The sequence below is a fragment of the Phyllostomus discolor genome, chromosome 14, assembly GCF_004126475.2.
Source record: "Phyllostomus discolor isolate MPI-MPIP mPhyDis1 chromosome 14, mPhyDis1.pri.v3, whole genome shotgun sequence".
Taxonomy (NCBI): domain Eukaryota; kingdom Metazoa; phylum Chordata; class Mammalia; order Chiroptera; family Phyllostomidae; genus Phyllostomus; species Phyllostomus discolor.
Window position 1 is genome coordinate 42,201,024 of NC_040916.2, and position 14,698 is coordinate 42,215,721.

Sequence of the window (14,698 nt, forward strand, 5' to 3'; positions counted from 1 at the left end):
CAAAAGTGGTGATTGCTTCTTTAGTTTTGAATTTGGATGTGTCCCGAGGATCTTCTTTGGACAGGTTAACCTCTGAGCCTAGGCTGTGCATTTTCCTTTTCGTTTTTCAGAGTCCTTGGCCCGTCCCGCCAACCCAGCACATGAGCCTAATTCAGTTTTGCTCCATGCATCAGAGAGTTTTAAGACAGCTATTAAAACACCACATGGAAAAGCTTTGTAGGGAATTCTACTCCACAGAGAAACCACAGAAACCACGACACACCTTAACTATCTCCCCACCCCCAAGAGTTGGCTAAAATTACGGGCTCCATCATGTTAGTACAATCCAACCAGTTTTATGGCTTGGAGCAAAATCTGAGGTCCAAAATGAACTTCAGAACATAAAAAGTCAGGCAAACCTCAAAAGGAAACAAGCTTCTTTGGGTTTTCAAACAAATATTACATATCAGAGGCATTCTTCGAACAGAGGAGACCCAGCAAAGCCAAGCGGAGTCCTGCTAATTGCTCCACAAACGTAAAATTGGAATCAGGGACGCACCCGAAAGAAAGATCTCTTTTCATCATCAGATATTAAAGGCTACAACCTTTCATCAACTCCTTTCCAAACACGAGACCCTCTTGTGCCTTCCTCCAGTCCCTTCCAGTGCTGAGTTACTATCTTCAACACTACAATTAGGATCTATTTTCAAGACTCCACATTATCTCACCAGTTACTCTACTGTAGATCTTTTTTCTACCTTTCTTTCCCTCATTTGAACGTCATTTACCCACTAAGTATTGTGGTGTGGTCCATGAATTTGTACAGCCTGGCACTAGGCCTACCCAGAGAAACAAAATAGTCAACTGATACTCTTTCTAATGAGTCGTCCATCCTCATAGCTGCTGCTTGGTTAATTATGTCTCATGGACAGTTCATTTTCTTGCAATTAACACAAGTATCCTCACTGACCGTGTGTTTGCTACAAAGCGACTGGTAGAGTTTCATTTCTGCATCCATGATGACTGAGTGCAGAATATGCAAGGGTTCTTCTGACAGCCACAAGTATACACGACTGTCCTGATACTCTCTCCTATTTCCCGCAAAATGCAATAACATGTCCAAGAAATGTCAATATCTCCGTAACCAGATTACATCCCCTATACTGCCTCTACTACCTGGATGCAGGACGAACATCTTTGTCTGACAGCCTCGTCTGAGTTTTAGGTCTAAAACTATGGTCTCCAAATTAGGACGTGGGAACGGGTGGGTATCCAAGGATGACTGGGTAGTGTCAGCTCACCTAGAGCCCCGAGTTTGGGTCATGCTAGTCGGGAGGGGTGGGTCCCATCCAGACACCCGCTGCGGTGTGTCAGAAAAACTTTGGGAGTGCTCACAGAGCCAGCAGTGTGAAGGGAAACCTGTACCTTGCTTCAGTTCAACAAAAAAAAAGGGGCACTTTAACTCAACAAGCATTTATTAAATTACTGCGATTCAAGGTCTATTTGGTAACAAATGGTAAAGAATACACACAAATGAGTAAGGGTGTCTGAAAGGAAACAAACTTGCTTCAAATGAAAAGAAGGTGAGGAAATTAGCCAGAGAAGTACGTGCACAGCCCAGGGACACAGACCACAGTGTGGTGAAGGCCGGTGAGGGGGAGAAAAGCGGGGGCATCTGCGGTAGCGTCAGCGATAAAACCAAGAACTTTTCCTGTGCAGGCTACTCAGTACCGGTTGCTCTGGCGGGCCCTTCAGGGAGTCAGGACGGGATGCTCTCCAGAGCCGGTTCCGAGCGGCCATCCCGACTCTTCCAGATGCTCAGCACCCAGGGTTGTTCCAAGGAGGCAAGAGGTGGGGAGGCCTGCCTCTGAGAGAGGAAGCTGGGATAAGGCCCCCGGATCTACAAGTGAAGGGTGAAAAGTACAGATCCATAGCAACCAACCCCAGCAGGAGGGCAGATCAGCGTGCAGGTGGGGGTGGCTGGGGCAGATCCTGCGATCCTTCTGAGGATGCCTGTACTTTTCCTCAGCTTTCCTCCGAACTGTCTCTGCTTTAAGGGAGGGTTTCTTGGGAGGCAGAGAGAAGTCGAGATGGAGGAGAGCCAGGAGGGACGGTGTCACTGTAGCCAGGACAGGAGTGGTGTATGCCATCAAAAGGAATTCGAAGGTCGCCAGTGACCTCAGCAAGAGCAGGTCCTTTTGTGGGAAACTGCTTCCGCTCGTCCCGTCACTCCTGCAGCCCTGCACACCCTCGCCGCTCACGTGCCCCCTTCACAGTGGGGCCCTCGTGTCAGAACCGCGTGGCAGAATGTTCCAAGTTCATGGTTATGATAAATTTCAAGCCCTAGATCTGGTTAGGGCTATTAAGTATCTCCAATTACACAACTGCATGGAGTCTATTTATTGGTTACATCAGGGCAGTAATTCAATACAATTATCCTTCTCCTGTTGATTCCCGAGTATAGTCCTTGCAATAGCTCTTTCAATGGTGCAATGGAAAGAGCCCTGAACTTAGCCATCAGAAAACCTCATTATTAGTCCCGACTCCAGCCACACGATCTTGGGAACACACTCGAGTATTCAGAATCTGGACCTTAGCAAATAATACTTACAGCAGAGGGTCATTCATTCATTCGAACCAGTATTTACTGAGGAGTTACTATGTTCCAAACATTGAAATGGGCTCAGAAATAGAATACACAGGCATGAGGCATAATTGTTATCCTTAAACAGCACCAACTTGCAGAAGAAAATCCACAAATAAAAGTGAAAACATTATAGGTGAGTATTTCAAAGCTACAAAGCACTGTACAAAGTATCCGTTTCTATTATCATATTGTTTGCCCTAATTTATTCACTAATAATTAATATTTACTACGTGGGTACCTATGTTGCAGGTGTCACCCCAGAAACGGAGAATGCAAAGATGAACGAGAGAAGAGCAATGAAAGGACATGGACCAAACCTGCCCCCCCCACCATGGGCAGACATCAAACACTGAGTCTGGCTGAAAGCAGACAGGTTGCAGAGTTGGTAGGCGTGACCATGGCACCTTTGTGTGAACTTTAGAAATCAGAGTGAACAGTGCATTGTTCACGGATACAGATGAATGGATATTGGATTGGCCAAAAATTGCGTTTGGTGTTTCCCGTAAGATGGCTCCAGTAGCTCTTAGTTGTCTTTAACTTCATCTGAAACAATTTTGTTAGACTGTATTGTGACAGCTGTCATATTTTTTAAAAAACTCATCAAAATTGGTGAATTTTTGTGTAGCCATTTTAATATTGAAGATGGAAGAAAATACACATTTTTTGCCATACTATGCTTTATCATTTCAAGAAAGGCAAAAACGCAACTGAGGCACCAAAAAAGATGTACAGAGAAGGTCCTGTGACTGATGAACATGTCAAAAGTGGTTTGTAAAGTCTCATGCTAGAGATTTCTCACTGGACCATGCTCCATGGTCGAGTAGACGAGTTGAAGTTGACAGCGATCAAATTGAGGAATTAATTGAGAACAAACATTATACCATGTGGGAGATAGCCAGCATTCTCAAAATATCATGGATCAATATCAAGAAATCAATGAAGTTATTGATGAAAATGAAAAAAAAAATGTGTCTTATATTTTACAGAAAAAGCCACTTGGATTTTTTGGCCAGCCCAGTACATAGAGCTGAGAGGACACGTATGAAATTCATGGTAGTGTTTGCTTCTGGGAAGGGAGGGAAATGAATGGAACACAGAACAGGGTGACAAAAAATGTGCTTCAATTTTTTATGGTGTTTATATATTTTTTAAATGAACAATAGTTAAATTTTCACGAAAAAATTTTCAAATGTTCACAAATGTACTCGTTATATTATCCTCTCTGCTTTTCTGCATTTAAACGAGTATTGGAAAGAAGTGTGCCCTGAAGAGATGCACAGTCTAGTGGGGGAAAGAGAGGTACGAACAGTCACAATGTAAGGTGCAGGCATTTGACTAGCCGGCGTCTCTTCCTGTGTCTTAGGAAAAGTCTCACAGGCAGATGCCACCTGAACAGCCGTGGAAGGAGTCCTTTGTCTGTGTCTCCTGCTCGTCCACTTTCTGTCTGCACAGTGGCTTCACTGTCACCGCAGAAGAGCAAGGCTTTCTTGCTAAGTTTCCTCCCCCTTTCTCACTTCCGCCCTGATACATTCTCCACCTGTCTTAGTAGCTTGCTCCTCTTTCTTGGGCTGAGGAAGAGATTCGGATCCCGCCCCTTTTGGGTTAAAAAAGATGACCCACTCTCCTTTGCCCTCTTTCACCACGTTGCTCCTTCAGCGCTCCCGTCTCTCCTGCTCCAGTTCTCAGCCCCTTCCTCCCCTCCCCTTCGACCGGCTCCACACAACACAGCTGTCATCACCGAATCCCAGTCTCCCCCGACCACTTCCCGCCCTGGATGGGGGTGCAATTAGAAGGCTGTTGGCATTAGCAATTACGGGATGTGAAAGAAAAAAACTAAATTAGAGAGATAGAAGTAATAGGAATCTCTGGACAATTTGGTAATAGAAGAGAAGTTTTGAGGATGATTTCTAGCTTCAATGAACAGGGTAGTACTGTTTTGACCATGTTGAGGTTGAAGAACGTGTAACAACCTTATGATATATAAAAGAGTAATTATTATTATTATAAATCTTTATATCAGACTAAATAGCGTCCTACATTCTTTAATATGCTTCATTTGATTTTCATACCATTCCAAAAATGTAATAATAATGCTAATTAGTGATTCTAACTACTTATCGGGTGCCTACTAGTCCTCCCTCCAGCAGTGTTACCTGAGCCCCTCTATACGCCAGGTGCCGGCAACAGAACCGTGAGCCAGGCGAATCCCTGCCCTCCTGAAGCTTCCCTCACGTGGAGGGAAACAGGCAATCATGAGATAAATGCAAAGTAGAAGGGCAGGCACCGAATCAGGGTAAGTGGACGGAGGGTGATGGTGTAGTTTAAATAGAGTGGTCAGGGAAGGAGATCTTTGAACGGGATCATATAGGAAGGGAGGGAGCAACTACCCTGCAGAGGGTCATTCTGGATGGAGGGCACAGCAAGAACAAAGGCTCTAAGGTGGCAATGCGCTTTCTGGTAGATCTGAAGATCAGCAAAAAGGCCAGCGTGGTCACAAAGGACTGAGTGAAAGGGGGAGCCATGGGAGGTAAGAGACGAAGTCAGAGTGGCTGACAGAGGCCAGCGCACACAGGGCCTGAGAAGCCCTAAACGCCTAGAGACATGATGAGCATTTGGAGTTTACTCTAAGTTGTGGGCATTAAAAGAACCACTCTGGCTGCTGCATGGTGACCAGACACTAGGCAGCAAGAATGGGAGAAAGAGACTCAGTTCTGAAGCTCTTGAGCTACTTGTAGTTTAGGCAAGAGATGGTGGTGGCCTGGATTAGGGTGTAGCAGTGGGGATGGTGCCAAGAAGCACAGGCTTTAGATGGAACCAACAAAATTAACTAAAACGTGGTAATGGGGTGTAGAAAAAGAGGAAACACAGCAAATGCAATGTTGTTGGTCCCAGTGACTTGCTGGGTGATTGGCGACACCATTCAATGAGAAGGTGAAGACTTGGCGAAGAGCAGGTGTGAAGGCGAGAATTGGGCCTTGGGTTTGGAGGTGTGAAGCCTGAGATACTATGTGTTAGATGTCTTAAATCCTCTCAACGACCTTTTAAAAACAGGTCCAGGAGGTGTGGCCACTATGCCTTTTTTCTGGACGCAAAAACTATGGCCTTGGGATTTTCTTCAATTTGAGATCTGAGGACCAGTGGGGTGGGACTAATTCTGGAGCTCAAGAGAGCAAACAGGCCAGGAGGCTGGGAGGGGAAAGGACAGTCAATGTGTTTAATTCAGTGGGCCACTATGTGCCTATCACTATTAGGTGTTCTGACCAGGAGGGAAAGAGTTAAAAATATTAAACGTTTGCTTCCCTCCAAGAATTTGTAGAGATATAGTAGATCACACTGCAATTGTTGGACCATAGCTCCAACGAGGATGGGGTCAGAGAAAACAATCGCTGAAGTAGTCTAGGAAGGAGACAAGTCAGGGAGGGTCAGCATGGTGTCACCTGAGCTCCTGTTTTGGAAGCTATAGGCAGGGATTTTACTGAGGAGTCAGGTGCAGGCTGGGAGAGCTTCAGGCCAGGAAATGGCGTAGGTACCGTCAGTGCGTGTGTGGGGATACCACGGAGATCATTCAGTTGGAGTAGACTGAGATACAGATGGATGGGCGGAAAAGGGCCAAATGAGGCAGGGCCGTGAACCAAGCGGAACATCTTGGACTTTGCCTGTTGAGCGGCTGGGAGCCAGCGATGGCTCCGAGAGCTGGAGCCGAAACACGCACAACACTCATCATTCTTACCTAACATTTTCCTCGGACGCTGCCAAACTTATATTGGCAACGCTCACATTTTACTTATATTTAATATGTTTCATTTTCAATAAAAGTGATCACATATAACATCTAGGTAGATATTTTGACATACTCATTCCGTTCGGTTCCAAACTCATTCAAATAATACACTTTTGTCCAAAAAGAGAAATTATAACGTGAGGTTATGAAAAGTCCATTTCCCTCTTAACATTCTTCCTAGCAACTCGGTTGTTTTCATTGGCTTTTATTAAAACAACCTTTGTGTGAACTGGCAATTTGTTTTGTAAATATCAATGAAAGCATATTTCAGAAAATACAGTAATAAAAACCAACCCAATTTCAGAAATACGCTCGCTGCCAGACATCAGTCTTCAGCTCGTATTATAAGTATTTCCAGTAAGTCTTAAATACACATTAACATGAGAAATAGCTTACTGTTTAAGATCAAAAAACTTGAAAAATCCTTCACTGCCTCTCAAAAATTGTTCAAGGGCTCTGTCCAATAAAATGTATTTCCCTTTTTGATAAACTACATTTATAATGGCTCAAGCACTTCAATTCAGTTGAACATTTTCCCCATAAAGACCTACTTAGACTCAGTTTATCATCATCCTAGTATCTATATATTTTGTAACTTTATTTATTTAAGAGGTCTGGGATATTAACATTTCAGCAATACCTATCTTGAACCCTTATCCAATTTCCAAACCTTCATAAGAATTATAGGCTTTGTTCAAGAACTCCAAGGAAACTCTTATTTCAAATGTGCACAACCCAGCCATTGTCACTAGGCTGCTTTTAATAACAGAAAAATATTATTCCTCCACTGAAGTATAAGAAGGAGAAACCGCTAACTAAGTCTTTTAAAGAACTTCCACTGGCCTGGCTGGCAGACGAACCGTCTGAGAAGTGAAACGGTGTCTGCACAGCTCCCCTCAGTCACAGCATCCTGTGTATCCGCTGGGATGAGCTTTGCATCTTCACAGCAAGCCTTTGAGGGGGATAGTAACATCTCCACCTGACCGGGGAGAATAAGGCTCAGAGAAGGTAAGAAAGGAGCTCCAGGTGCCCCATTTTTCAGTTATGAATCTCACATCAGCAGACAGCTCTGCCAGGTCCCAGCACGGGACTTTCTCTAGCAGCTCAGGGCCGCCTTCCTGTGTGTGTGCTCCAGTGAGGGGACTGACTGCCTGTGGCAATTCAATCCGACGCTTGGACAGGGCCAGCCTACAGAAGGTTGAGACTGCAGATGGTCCCTGAGAGTTTGTGTGCTGGGAGTGAGCGTGGTGTGAGCAGTGTTTCAGAAAGATGAGCTGGCCATTGCTGAGACACAGGAGCAGATGATTCTATAGCGGGTACGGTTACGGGACCCATGTAAAATTCCAGGGAGCAAAAAATGGAGGCCTGGGCTAGAATGCAGGCAAGGCACGGGAACAGAGAAGAGACAGAAGGGAGAAAACAATAAAGGAAAAATTCCAGAGGACTTCGAGACTGACTGAATGATGCACAGTGACCTCTGACTCATAGACGAGCTCCCGTGATTGTGAGAAACGTAGTGCCACCAACATCCGGAAGCTGGAAGGCAGAGGTGGTCTGAGACTTCGACGAGCCCAGCCTTGGCAGGCGCGACCAGAACGTGCAGCACCACTTCCCGGTAGTGGAAGTCACTCTTCTGAGCTATTTTTGGTGATAGGAAAAATTTCTTTTCCTAAGCAGGACACTCAAACATATTTGAAAACTGTATGGCTTTGTGAATGAGTGTCACCCCAATAAATTCAATGAAAAATCAAATATTTCTATTTGCCTTGCATAAGTGATTTCAGAAAGAAGCCAAAAAGTTGAATATAAAAAGGAAATGCTACAGCCTGTCTCGTTCCTAAATACTGCCTACGAGAGCCGGAGGATGACAGATACAAGGGCAAAGTCTAGTTTCGGGTAAAATAAGCACACTCCCACATTTATTTACTGGTTTTAAACAACACGTTAATCTCAAATTTAAGTACTAACTAGCCCATGCCAGTGTGGCTCAGTTGGCTGGGCATTGTCCAGGGGCAGGAGGTCGCTGGTTGGATTCCTGGTCAGGGTACATGCCTAGGTTGTGGGTTGGTCCTGAATGGGGTACACTTGGATGGGGTGCATTTGGATGGGGTACATTTGAGAGGCAAGCAATCGATGTTTCTCTCAAACCGATGTCTCTCTCCCTCTCTTTCTTCCTCCTTTCCTATCTCTCTAAGAAATAAACAAGTATTTTTTAAAAAGTACTAATTAAATAGCTTTTCTATAGACATTCCTTAAGTAACTTGTTCTACTCTAATAACACCTATCTAATAACTCTGTTTTGGGGCTTGATGTAAGATCAGATATATAAAATTTTGTTTTACTGCAAGATTTATAAAAAATTCATCATTGCCATATCACAACTTCATAGTTCTGTTAAGGAAGAAGGAGGAACTAGTGAGAAAATCTATGATCGTCTCCAAAATCACTCCATGTCTTTGGGCCAGACCTTGAAACGCTTGGCTCCTCAGTTTCATGAAAGGGACAGGCTGGCCCAGATGCCCTGGGAATCTGCACCATCGAGTCATGTCAAGGCCCTGCTATGTACAGCATGGATTCGTGTCTTTGATGCAAATATTATTATTATTTTTGAAAAAGAGGAAACACATTGATAATAAAAATAAAGAAATTAGAAGACCTCATGAGTCTCAGTAAAGACCTTACATAATAGATTTTCCCTCATATATTATGCTTTGACTTACGATATTTAAAATATGTAAACATTTATGTTAAAGAAGATTTTAAGGTTTAATCAAGAAGTAAAGAGTGTCCAGTCCCTCAGGGACCTGAAATCATCATTACAAAATGAAATTAGTACATTGGAATCATGAGACTGGTGAAGTTAAAGGGTGTGTGGATTGTCATAAACTTTTTTCCTGTTTCTTTTGAATGTTTTCTGTGGTGCGTCACAGTAAGGAAAGGGAATAATTGTTATGCCAGTGGTTGGTCTCACAAGTCGTGGCTGCCTTTTTGCTACAAATGATGATGAGACCTTAGACTAAAAACAAATGAAAAGAAATAACCATCCTCAGATAATCTTAAAATATGAAAGCATTTAACATTTAAAATTAGCAAAATCCTCAACCAAACTCAACCTGTGTTAAAGCAAACTTTGGGGAACCCTGGAATTCTGAAGAAGACAGCTGAGGACAAAAGCCAATGATATCTTAAAGAAAAAAAAAGATTTCTGTCTGTCTTCCAAATATGCTCCATGCTGCCGTCATGGCTGTCACTTAACATAGATGACATTTGTGAGGTCCCCCTTGCCCGTGACGACACGCAAGTTCTGACCACACCACAAAGGTCCAGTACAAACATGTAGCTCAGGTATTCTGAAGCCATGTGACATTGTTTATCTAATTTTTTAGATAAATAACTTTAGATAAGTTATTTAGAGACAGGCCTTGGGCAATCTATAAGCTCTTAGAAAGAATACCTGTGCTGTTTGAATAATTCTAGAAAAAAAATTTAAATTGTCACGAAGCTTCTACTAATCTCCCCTGTCCCAGCATTACCTGTCATACAATAGGCCTGGAAGAAATGGAAAATCAGAGTGGATTACCAAATCTCTTGGACCACGGTGACACCAGCAAGATGCCAGACTAGGAAACTCTAGGCCTTCTGTCCCCCATGGAAATACTAGAAAAACTAAAGACTGACTAAAATAACTTTATAGGACCTTTGAAAGCAGTCAATACTCTAAAGCAACCAAGCAAATACCCAGTCAAGAAAAAGCCGCATTTGATATGGCAGAAAAATTTGTAACAATTTTAATGTCCCTTGCCCCACCTTTTCTCCATGCAATGGAGAAAGGAGTCTTTTCAACAGTTAGTGCTGGGAAAAGTGGACATCCACATGCAAAAAATAAAGTTGAAGCCTTGCCTCACATCATATACAACAAGTAACTCAAAATGGACCAAAGATTTAAATGTAAGGCATAAAACTACAAAACTCTTAGAACGCAGGAGAAAACCTTAATGACACTGGGTTTGGCAATGACACCAAATGCACAGGCAATGAAAGAAAAATTAGATAAATTAAACTTAATCAAAATAAAAATTATACATTAAAGGACTGTTAATGGAATAAAAAGGTAACCTATGGAACAAGAGAAAATATTTTCAAATCATATTTCTGACAGGCAAGTAATTTACAGAATATATAAAGAACTTCTACATTCAACAAAAAAACAAATTTTTTTTTATCTAAAAAGGGCAAAAGAAGATATACAAATGGCCAAGAAATACATCAAAAGATGCTTATCACTAATAATTAAAGAATGTAAATCAAATCCAGAATTAAATACCACTTCACACTCATTAGGATGGCTGTTATATATAATATAGTGTGCAAAAAACCCAGAATACTAAAAATGTTGGTAAGGATATGAAGAAATTGGAACCTTTGTGCATCGCTGGTTGAAATATAAAATGGAATACATAGCCACTGTGAAAAATGGCTCGGCAGTTCCTCAAAAAATTGAACAAAGAATTACCATCTGACCCTGCAGTTCCACGTCTGGATACATACTCATAAAACCAAAGGCAGGGACTCAAGCAGGTTTCTCTCCACTCATGGTAACAACAGCATGACTTGTGAAGCAAGCTGGAGAAAAGCGCAGACTAGGAAGCTTCGGTCCCTCTGCTCTCCATGGCAACGTTGGGAAAACACAAAAACCAAGGGTTGGAAGTAATCCGTGTGTCCACCGATGGATGATAAATGAATGAATAAATTGTGGTCTATCCATAAGATGGAATATTATTCGGCCTTAAAAACAAAAACATTCTAATATGTGCTACAACATGACTGAACTTGCAGGACATCATGCTGAATGAAACATGCCAGTCACAGGGCGACAAACGCGGTGTGGCTACATTTACGTGCAGTACCCAGAGCAGTCACATTCGCACGACGCCGCCTGCTGGGGTAAGGGGAGGGAGGTACGGGGAATTATTTAACGGGAACCATTGCCTTCGGGGTGGATGGGTTCTAGAGATGATGGTGGTGATGGTCACACACAATGTGAATGTACTTATTGCCACTGAATAGTCTGCTTAAAAATGTTTTAAGTGGTAAATACTATTTTATGTATATTTCACCACTATAAAAAAACCCCTAGACATAAATGTCTCCATCTCTTCTTCTCACTGTGGCCAGAAGAGGATACCTTGAGAGCTGCATTGAAAGGTTTTAACGTATATGATGCCTAAGCATTTTTAACTCCCTAATGCTGCTGGAGATCATGAACAGAATGTTCGTGTCACATACAAACCCACACTAAGATCTATTTTGATAATCTTATTGCCAACGTACCTAAATACTGTCTTTTCATCTAATGGGAGGTGTGACATTTCACATGTACGAATAAGCTAAATCTTTGGCACACGGTGCATCCACAGCGAAGTGAGTCAGCGACCACTCACTGACAGAGTTCAGGAGCACTGTACACCGAGAAGCGGCCTAACCTAGACTTTTTTCTCTCAATTTAAGTGCCAGGTTTGTTTGAGGAACGTATTCGTCTCCTTACCTGAAATAATCATCCCCTTCACTCTACCTGTTCAAATCCCTCCCATTCTTTAGGACCCAGCTAAAGGCAATTATTTCACAACGTGTTTCCTGACTCTCCCAGCCCCCATCCATCTTCCTGACCCCTAGTTTCCAATCATTTAGAGCTTAGTAACAGACTGCCTTGTGTTACTGGCTATCACTTAATGTTTCAGAACCAACGAAAATATACTAAAAAATGGACAATTATTCCAGTCTGGAAGGACAGCCCAAAATAGTAACACAAGGTAAATGCACTAAACCCAAATTATGAACTTACTAATTTTCTTTCAAGTCCAGTGCAACTCGATAGGAACATGAGTTCAAAATGACTATTGATTCAAATTACTTGATCAGCTCATTCTAAAAACTGGCTTATGGAGGACTGGGAGGTAGAAACTCCCTTTCTTGCACCCCCAACACACACACACACACACACACACACTCAGTAGCGCACACATACTGGAGCACAATTTACGCATGAGTAGCAAGTGCACGAAAAGAAACTTTGGGAACTGAAGCAATAATGTTGTTTTGAGTGCCCATTATGTGCAAAGCACTTTGCTAAGCCCTGTGGGTAAGGAACTCACACACATCTACAGTCCTCTTTAACCCCAACCCAGAGTCTATTGCTTTGGTGGTTGGGGCATGCCCCTGGGCACTGGCCTGCTGGGTAATCTGGGAATTTTCCTCTCGGGTCAGACGTGAAACCAAGATGAGAAAAAAAATACGAGCTGAAGTGGAGGGCAGTCGTCATCCCCCCCTCAGTACGAACCCACATATCCCAACAAATTGAAGAGTTCACTCTTTGTAGTTAAAGCTGCATCTTATTTGAGTTCAAATTCTTTCTATTAATATATAAGATTTATTGAAATTATATTGTTTGAGCAGGAGCAAGAAAGCTGAATATTATTTCAGGTTTTCAAGCCGTAAGGAAAAATAGTGCCTTTAGGTTTTCCATTCAACTAGGAAAATTATAGCTTCACATTTGCAACACTGAAGCTAATGCGGTGTCAGCACCTCCGTCAAACTCGGCTGTTCAGCAGTTTATAACTCAAGCAGAAATGTTCTCTCCAAGCCCAAACTTGGCCTACACAATCTCAGAGAAAAATGGGGAAAAATTATTTTGGCTAGTGCTGACTTACAAAAGCAAAGTAGAGTCCTTTCACAGAGTATTTTGGAAAACATCTTTGAGAATTTGAGACTATGAAGGGGAATTACTGAGTTGACATTCATTCCTGAAGTTAGAGAAATAACTAACAATTACATGATGTCATGTCAGCATCAGCAGTTATCTTAACTGCTTTCACGAAAGCCTTCACCAGGTGGAATTACTGTATCAGACGGAATTACTGTTCATGGAGAATAAAACAATTATAGTGGAAAATAGGGACAAATAGGCAGACATTTCTCGCGAGAGCCATCATGAGTCTTTAGGTACTAACTCTCTAGTGTACACACACACCAAATAAAAAATACTTTTTCCAGTTGGGAAAGAAAATGTTGGACTGGCAGGCTGGGATTCCCAAAACCAGCCTTCCTCCTTCCAAATGTCATCCAGGACTTACAAACAACTCAGTGTTGGAGGGGATTCCCAACAGCAGGTGACAAGAGCTAGTGGGTTGCCCAGCTCGCTGGAGGGGTGGGGAGCTGGTCAGCTCTGGGACGCAGTCATGTGGTGGATGGGCTATAGATTGCCTGGTGTCTCTGTGGCATCCATGAGTCTAGCAGCCAAGCCCTGATCACTCTGATCTCCTACATCAAAACTGTGATATCATGGTATCATGCATAAGAAAGTCACCGTTTCCTGCTTGCAGAAGGCTCACTTGCATTAAACACCGTTATCTCAGACACGCCATCCCTGTTTTCACCAGCATTTATTAAAGCCTTAATAAACCAGGCTACAGGTGACTTGACAGGACCTATGTCCTCCAGGAAATATCACGAGGAAGTGAACGGTTCATAAGGACAACTCCAGGTCACCTGTGGGGTGCCACCTGGAAGACTTCACTGACGGACCCTGAAGTGTCAGCGACGGCTCCTCTCTTCCCCACCACATGCCGCCGCCGTTTGAAACCGTTTGAGACCGCACTGACTCCCCTGGTGGCCCCCTTCTTTTTTCCTTAACGCTCAGCACTGTCAAGCACTCCCTGAGGATGGGACTCCGCGTCGTTTTGCGAGCTCAACGACCAGGCCTGGGGGAGAGGTATCAAGGACAGGTTTTCGGAGGGGTCAGCTGCGGCGTCTGGAAGGGAGGGCGAGCCTGGCGGCGGGGCCTGGGGAGTCAGACCGGGATCCGGCATTGCCGAGGGCAGAGAGGACTCACAGGGCTCCGGGCTCACCTGATTGAAAGGTGCGGCGATGAGCGACGGTTCCCATGGCTTAGAATTGGTGCTCGTGGTCCCAACTTTCTCTTTCTTGGGTGCCATGAAAAGGACAGAAGAGCTTTGGCCTCTAAATTGGGATCGGGCCCGGACTAAGCGTCCTCGCTGCCATAGTAACCGAAGCCACACCCAGTTCCTGAACCAATTGGGCTCCCCTCCCCCAAGTCAGTTCAGACTCTTCCGGTCAACCGCTTCCGTCTCCATGGCAACTGAGTTTCCCAGCCTCTGGATAATTCCACGCTGGGACCCCCAGCCCTCTGGTTAAATCTCAGAGTTTTGCAGCAGGAGAACTGGGCCAGCGGACGAGAGGATACGCGTTGGTCAGGCTGCTTTCTTGACTCCCTT

The 14,698-nt window shown here is 43.6% G+C and overlaps 1 protein-coding gene across 1 annotated transcript in view; it reads right to left on the reverse strand.

The window, feature by feature from the left end:
- SPAG17 (sperm associated antigen 17) overlaps positions 1-14,474 on the reverse strand; it is a 178,349-nt gene extending 163,875 nt beyond the window's left edge. Inside the window, exon 1 of the mRNA XM_036015092.1 lies at positions 14,312-14,474. Within this exon, the coding sequence (XP_035870985.1) occupies positions 14,312-14,398 (87 nt within the window). The 5' untranslated portion in view covers positions 14,399-14,474. The remainder of the gene's footprint in view (positions 1-14,311) is intronic.
- Positions 14,475-14,698: the final 224 nt, after the last annotated feature.